This window comes from Cynoglossus semilaevis, chromosome 3 (assembly GCF_000523025.1).
Source record: "Cynoglossus semilaevis isolate Cse_v1.0 chromosome 3, Cse_v1.0, whole genome shotgun sequence".
In the NCBI taxonomy this organism is placed as follows: Eukaryota; Metazoa; Chordata; class Actinopteri; order Pleuronectiformes; family Cynoglossidae; genus Cynoglossus; species Cynoglossus semilaevis.
The window spans coordinates 11,547,794-11,555,098 of record NC_024309.1 but is presented as its reverse complement, the minus strand read 5'-3'; the positions used below and the strand labels follow the sequence as shown (position 1 = coordinate 11,555,098).

Here is a 7,305-nt window from a genome sequence, read left to right as displayed (position 1 = left end):
TACTGCAATCAGTAGACTGATCAATATTGTTATTATAGTCTGATCAATACTGGTATTGATATCTGATCAATACTGGTATTGATCAGACTCAACACATATATATTAATTAGAGTTGTTCTTTGCACATGATTCTTTTCTAATCATACATCGGGATATTGATGACTATATCAACAGTTATTGATTAGCACTAATAATTGATCACCATTGATTGATAGGAATAAATATTGATCACTGTGATTGCTGTTTCAGGGCATGTCTGGTCGTCAGGCAGCGGTCAGAGAAACCAAACCAGTGAACTCCCGACGTTACGTTGCAAGTTTCGACGTGACAAACACAAGTCGAGGAGACACCGGACGCTACCGCTGCATCAGCCAATCAGAGAGAGGCGTGGGCGTGTCCTCCTACGCTGAGCTGACGGTCAAACGTGAGTAACACACAAGTGTGTCTGTCTGCGTGTGTGGTGTGAAGTGGGTCAGGATGAACTGGAGCAGCGCCGCAGAGGACGCTGGGTAATAACATCCAGGACTGTCTTGATTCGCTGAAGGTCACAGATATTAATTAATGTGTTAACTCCTTCCTCAGAACCCCCCGTCCCCATCGCCCCCCCTCAGCTGACAGCGGTTGGTGCCACCTACCTCTGGATTCAACTTAACGCCAACTCCATCAACGGAGACGGACCAATCATAGAGAGAGAGGTTTGATGCTGATCAGCTCGTCAGTGACATCATCAATGTTGTCTGTAGGACTCATTGTAGGCAATGAGGCAAATACACTGTATGAATTTATACATTTCATCGTGTTCTTACTGGATTCAAATTAGTGCATTGATAGATTATTGATTAGATTATTGATTAATTGGTATATCGAAAGTTTATTATTTAACTTTTATGCATTGACCAGTTTTTTTGTTTTCAACATTGATGGTTTCTGACGTAATAATGCTGATTTCTGATCAATCATAAAATGGTTTATTGATTAAGAACATTTGGCTCTGGTCGTGGTGTCAATCAGGTGGAGTATCGCACCACCTTGGGCATGTTGATAGACACCACACCTGTGGACAAACCTACTCACAAGATCGGCCACCTCGACCCCGACACTGAGTACGAGATCAGCGTCCTGCTCACCAGGCCCCTGGAGGGGGGCACGGGCAGCCCCGGTCCACCTCTCCGAGCGAAGACCAAGTGTGCCGGTGAGTGAAACGTCACATGATGAAACTTTGAAGACAATTTTTTTTAGATTTCTTCCGCCTTCTCACAGAAAAAACCCCCGTGTCTGTTAGCAGCTAGTGGCTAACCAAAAGGCTACACCCACACAGAGCTCATTAGGAGATTTATGGTAGAGTCATTAGCATAGCATGCTGTGCTAGGCCACGTTAGCGCTGAGCTCATCAGGTGGCTAATGGTTAGCTGTGAGGTCATTAAGGCAGCGAGCTGCGCTTCGTTAGCGCCTCGCTAATTAGCTGCTAATGAGGACAGTGGGTGCTGCACACACATACTGCTGCAGGTGTGTGTAGGTGTAAACATCGTGTGTGTGTGTGTGTGCGTGTGTGTGTGTGAGATGGTTGTTAGCTCGTTAATCAGCTACTGCAGGTTTTCACTTTATTTATTTTTAATGATTGTTATCATTCAGCCTCATTAAAAACGCGTTTTAAATTGAATTTGTCCTGGTTTATGAATAAAACATTCTCCCATAAAAATAAACAACATGCCTCAAACAAAAAAAAAACTTCAGTAAATAAAACTTTAAGCTTTTTTTATTCTTGATTAAAAAACATTTTAAATTCAGTGAAAAAAAAATGACTGGTGTTTATTATGTTTATGCTGTTGGAGGATTAATTATCTTCTATTAATAAACTGAATTATCTTTTATAAATAAATAAACTAAATAAACTAAGTGTGTGTGTGTGTGTGTGTGAGGGATAGAGAGAAAGAGAAAGAAAAAGAGAGGCAGTCACAGACGTGTTAGAAACAACACGTCTGGGACTCTAAGGGAATAACACGTGTGCCCTGTCTGAACATGTTGGAATGATGTCACAGGATACCTGTAGTATGTTCTCATAAACACACACACACACACACACACAAAGGTTAAAATGAAAGGCTCTTTGTTTGCAGTGATATTCTTTGTAAAGTATATTTAAGCCCAAAAGGCTCCTTTTTTTTATGTAGACAGTTTAAGTTTTCAGTGAAGTAGCCTTTGGAGCTGTTTTAATTCAAACAGATGGGGCCTGGATGCTGCTGTCTCTTAGTTCAATAGCTGGTTAATGGACATGGACAGGTCTGCTGTCTCAACAGTGTCCTCTCAGGGTCTTCACCAGCTGGAGGTCTTTCGGCTGCCTGTTCAAACACTGCTGCTTTTTCAAAGTAGCTCAATTTAACACAGGTTTTCTGCTTGTGTTGCGTTGCACTTGTAATGATATTTTGAGCATAATAAAAGCCTGGTCCAACAGACTGAGGACGCAGGATAATAGGTTCATGTTCCGCAGATTGTCTTTTCTTTTTTTGCTCCTGTCAGTACTGTGAGTGACCACTGACAGCACTGCTCACAGAACAGACTACTGTTGATGCTCAGAAGTCGTATTTGCCATGTTTTGGCAGAAGTATTTTCTGGGTCAGTAAACAGGGTGTGAAAGGAAATAATTGTAGGTCATGTGTGGCATGCAGCCTTCATTCATTTCCTGGTTGGTTGTTGGTTGTTCTGGTCTAAGACTGTGTGAACAATGTCTTTCTCTGACTGTCGAGGACAGTTCCTGGTTATACCTGGTCACATGATCATTGTCACCAAATACTGCGACGAAAAACACTCATCTGGAAGCAGATGATTTTCATCTGAAAATGTAATGGTCTCAGTGAAGCCTCAGTGTGTGTGTGTGTGTGTGTGTGTGTTGTAGACATGAACAGTTCTTTGATGAGGGTGACGGCTCCGTCAGAAAGTTGACAACCATAGAAAAAAAACGTCTGTTGTAAGCTCCTCCCCTCTGGGACTGTCAGCAGGTTAAAGCAAGCGTTCCTCAGAGAAAACACAGGGAAACAAAAGACAAGTGTGTGTGTGTGTGTGTGTGTGTGTGGGAGTGAGATCCTCACTCTTATAATTCCCCATTTCTCCATCAACTCACTTTTACTTATTTATTTTACTGCTAATGAATTATAAACCAGTGTGTGTGTGTCCGTGCACACACACACACACAGCTGAATACGTGTGTGTATAAGTTTATTTTCATGTCACAGTGTGTTTAATAATAAATTAGGCTGTCCATCAAACAAGCTTCAGGACTTAGAGCTCACTGAGTCGACACAGTATGGTGTCAGATAAACATGATGATGTCACTTCCTGTTTATCCGTTCTTTTCTAAGTCTTCAGAAAAGTAACGAGGACGTGGTGTTTAATCATTTATTATTATTCTATGTGATTCTTCTAAATATTTTACTTTCTGTCTCTTACTTCACCAAACTCAAAACCCATCGAGGAAATCAGTTTGAAGCCACAAAAAACAAAAAAACAAAGTTCTTCAGCCGCGACAGGTCATAGAAATAGTCTTTATGGTCAAATATATATAAAAAAATGCCTGATGGCATTTATTAGTAATATTTTAAAAGCATTTTAAAATGTATGAATCTGAAGTTTTAGTTTTTGCAGTGCTGCAGCGTGAGTGTGTGTGTGAGTGTGTGTGTGAACATCCATTAAAGTGTGTGTGTGTGTTTGTTACATTAATATTTCACTTCTCTTTTTTCACCTCAGATCTTCACGCTCTGTTCGTCTTTCAGAGTTTCTTTTTTATCTATTTTTATTTTCCAAAACTTCACGTCAGATTCATCTTTGTCTTTGGAATATAATCACATGATAAGATTTTTTTTTTTACACATTTCACTAAAGCTCTTTTTCAAAATTAGCCGTTAGCAGCTAGGATAACTGTTACACTAAATGATATTCCGTGTGAGCTGATAGCTATTACGTTAGCGTTAGCTGTTCAGTCCGAGCTATTAATTCTCTTGTTAGCAGAACTATTTAGTTTACGCTCACTGTTAGCTGTGCTACGAAGCAGTATTTACAGAATGTTAGCTATTGGCAGTTAGAAATTAATTTCACTTTTGCTAATAAATCAGTATGATTGTGTCTAAAGTGGTGAAGTGTTGTGTGTACGGTGTAAAACACACTCTCACTGGGTGTTACTGCGCTTTACCACTACCTCCCCACAAAAATAAATAAGTGTGACCTGAGCCTTGACACTTTCTTCCCATTACCACGGCAACACCTTGTTTACAATTGTGTTACATAGAAACAGACGTGAACAAACACAACCACATCCACGCAGTCACACACACACACACAGTCACACACACACAGGATGTTGAAATAAAAATCCAAATGTCTGGCTGAATATCGATCAGCGTTTCACTCTGCTGGTCAAACATGAATCATCCATCACTGATTCTCATCTCATCTTCATCCCTCCCTCCTCCCTCTCCCCCCTCTCCCCTCGCCTCCTCCTCCTCCACCACCACCTCCTCCTCTTCATATTAAATCTGGTGATCTCCTGGAAATGAAAAATTAAACCTCTGCTCCTCCTCTGCTTCATCCTAAAGTCACCTTCAAACATTCAACACTCCTCTATAAAATATTCTTCCTCTTCCTTCTCCTCGACGCTGGCTGCTCCACTCTAACAAGCTCCGCCCTCGCGCAGACACACAGGTGATGACCAGCTCTGCGTCTTCATCACTTCACTGACCAATTTATTCTTTAATTATGCTGAGTTTTGATATATATTTGTACTTTTGGCTTTGATTCTGGATTGATATATATATATATATATGAATGAATTGGCTGATGTGTAAACACTCAGCTCTGCATTTATGTGCAGTTTTAGAGGCAAATGTACGTAGAAGTAAGTGTTCACATTGATAATGGTTCTGAGCTGTGCACAGACAGAGGAAGTGAAGTCAATGAGCAGATGTCTAATGATGAGTTGAGAGAGAGAGAGAGAGGGAGAGAGGGAGAGAGAGACACTGTGTAGGAGTGGAGTGAGCGGGGTGATCCACTCAATGAGAAATTCTTGAAAAGCTCCAAATTTCCTGTTTTTCACTGAGAACAAAAGAGCAGCTGTGACTGAGTGAGTGTGTGTGAGTGTGTGTGTAAGTGTGTGTGTGCGCGCTCTGGAGAGTGCGGTCAATTATCTTTACTGAACATGAAGTGGAAGCTCAGTTTATCAGCTCTTAAATGTTTAGGTATTTGTAGTAACACGATAGATACTGACTTATCACAGTACTGGTTGAAGTGATATTTTGGAGTTTTTTTATCGGGGAGAGAGTGCGGGGGGGGGGGGGGGGTTGAAACTATCTGCTCTTTTCATAATTAAATATATGTTAATTATATGCCACTTGCTCCATTAAAAGTGCTTAAAAGTCAGGAAAATGCCCAGGGGTGTTTACCACGCCCATAAGCGTTGCCAATAGGCCAGGCAGTTTTGAAATTCAAATTCAAGCTGCAGAAATGGAAGAACTTCCTGTAAATCTGCCGACCACCAAAACTAGTTATCAACTAATTACTTACTGATTAGTTTCCCCATTTCTGAACACAACACTGTTGGCTTTCCAGACAACAAACAAATGAAAAATATATCAGAGAACAGTTTCACCACCAACTTCTTCATCTGCTCCTTTTTAATGTATTTGTTACAGTACTGTAGTGTACACACACAGCAGCTCTAGTCCTACAGCTTCATGTTGCACTGTTAAACTTTCAGGTTAGAATCAGTGCTTTGTGTTTTTTGGGGTTTTTTTATGATGCCATTTTGTTGTAAACGCTGATCCCGTTTAGAGGAAAATGCCTGACAAAGAGCCGTACTTAAAGGCAGAAACCTTGTAAATGACGGCAGAGACTCTGACTCAAGGCTGGTACCGTGTCAGTGGACCATGATAAAGATGATGCTCTTCATCACTGTGAAGACAGGACCCTCCTCATCCTCCTCTTTAGTGCGTTCTTTTTTTTATTCGATAAAATTTAACAAAAAAAAAAGTCTGTCACTCTGTCTATGTCTGATTTAAATGTCATCCAAAAATGATGGGACGGAAACCATAGAAACCGCGACAGCCGCATACACACAGACACACACACACACACAGACACACACACACACACAGACACACACACACACAGAGGTACGTTCTTGGGGAATATAGAGGATTTTATATGATAGCGTTCACTTTCCCTCAGGGATTATGGGTAATAGGATCCACCTCAGTCCTCATATTCTTCCTCATCCCCCTTGACCCACGACCCTGTGCGTGTGTGTGAGAGTGTGTGTGTGTGTGTGTGTGTGTGTTTGTGTGTGCGGGAGAGAGAGACACAACTTTACTCTCTATCGCTCACACACATAGATGAAAGAGGAAAAAGAACAGTAAAGGTATTGTTCACAGACTGCACAAAACACCTGAAAACACACACACAATGATACACACTTTATACACACACACACACGCAGAGAAATTGCTCTCTACTGCTCTCATCCATCATTCTCTCTCTCTGAGTGAATCGCTGTCTGTCATCTTGAAATACAGCACTTAGACTCTGCCTGTGTGTGTGTGTGTGTGTGTGTGGGTGTGTGTGTGTGTGTGTGTGTGTTCCCGTGCCGTATGCAGCTTCCTTTAATCTCCTACCTTTTTTGTCTCTTCTCTTGAAGCTGTCATCACCAACATTCACTCCACACCAGTGTGTGTTTTATTGTCAGGGAAAGACTTCTGTGACCTTTAGTGCGACCTCTGCTGAGTGTGGTGATCATGACAGGTCGTAACCACGGCAACAAACACCTTGTCACCTATGACCTTCAAAGACGGTGGATTTTTAAAAAAAAATTTTTTTACTAAATCTCCTTAAAACGACACATGGTGATGGTGGTGTTAAATATTTTTTTTTTACTAAATCCCATTAAAACGACACATGGTGATGGTGGTGTTTGAAACTGTCTTTTTTTTTTCACATGTTGGAACATTAACACACACACACACATGTGATTGGTCTATATTAGAGAACAGCAAGACTGACGTCAACATCTTTCTTCTTCTTCTGTGATGGTCAATATTAGAGAACAGCAAGACTGATGTCAACATCTTTCTTCTTCTTCTGTGATTTTGTCAGATCCCATGCACGGCCCGCGGCGTCTCGAGGTGGTGGAGGTTCAGTCCAAACAGGTGACTGTGCGGTGGGAACCGTTCGGGTACAATGTGACCCGTTGCCACAGCTACAATGTGACGGCACAGTACCGCTACAAACCTGCAGGGGGCACCAACAGGTAAAGAACAGGGCATT

The 7,305-nt window shown here is 41.4% G+C and overlaps 1 protein-coding gene across 13 annotated transcripts in view; it reads left to right on the top strand.

The window, feature by feature from the left end:
* LOC103377328 (receptor-type tyrosine-protein phosphatase mu-like) overlaps positions 1-7,305 on the top strand; it is a 68,678-nt gene that overhangs the window by 31,459 nt on the left and 29,914 nt on the right. For 11 of the 13 annotated variants that reach the window (XM_017031621.2, XM_017031618.2, XM_017031619.2 and 8 more), the window contains exon 10: positions 7,135-7,288. In XM_017031621.2, coding sequence (XP_016887110.1) covers positions 7,135-7,288 — 154 coding nt within the window. Of the gene's footprint in view, positions 1-230; positions 425-582; positions 696-1,011; positions 1,193-7,134; positions 7,289-7,305 lie in introns of those variants that run through there. The other 2 variants (XM_025054588.1, XM_025054587.1) reach the window with 1 other exon arrangement.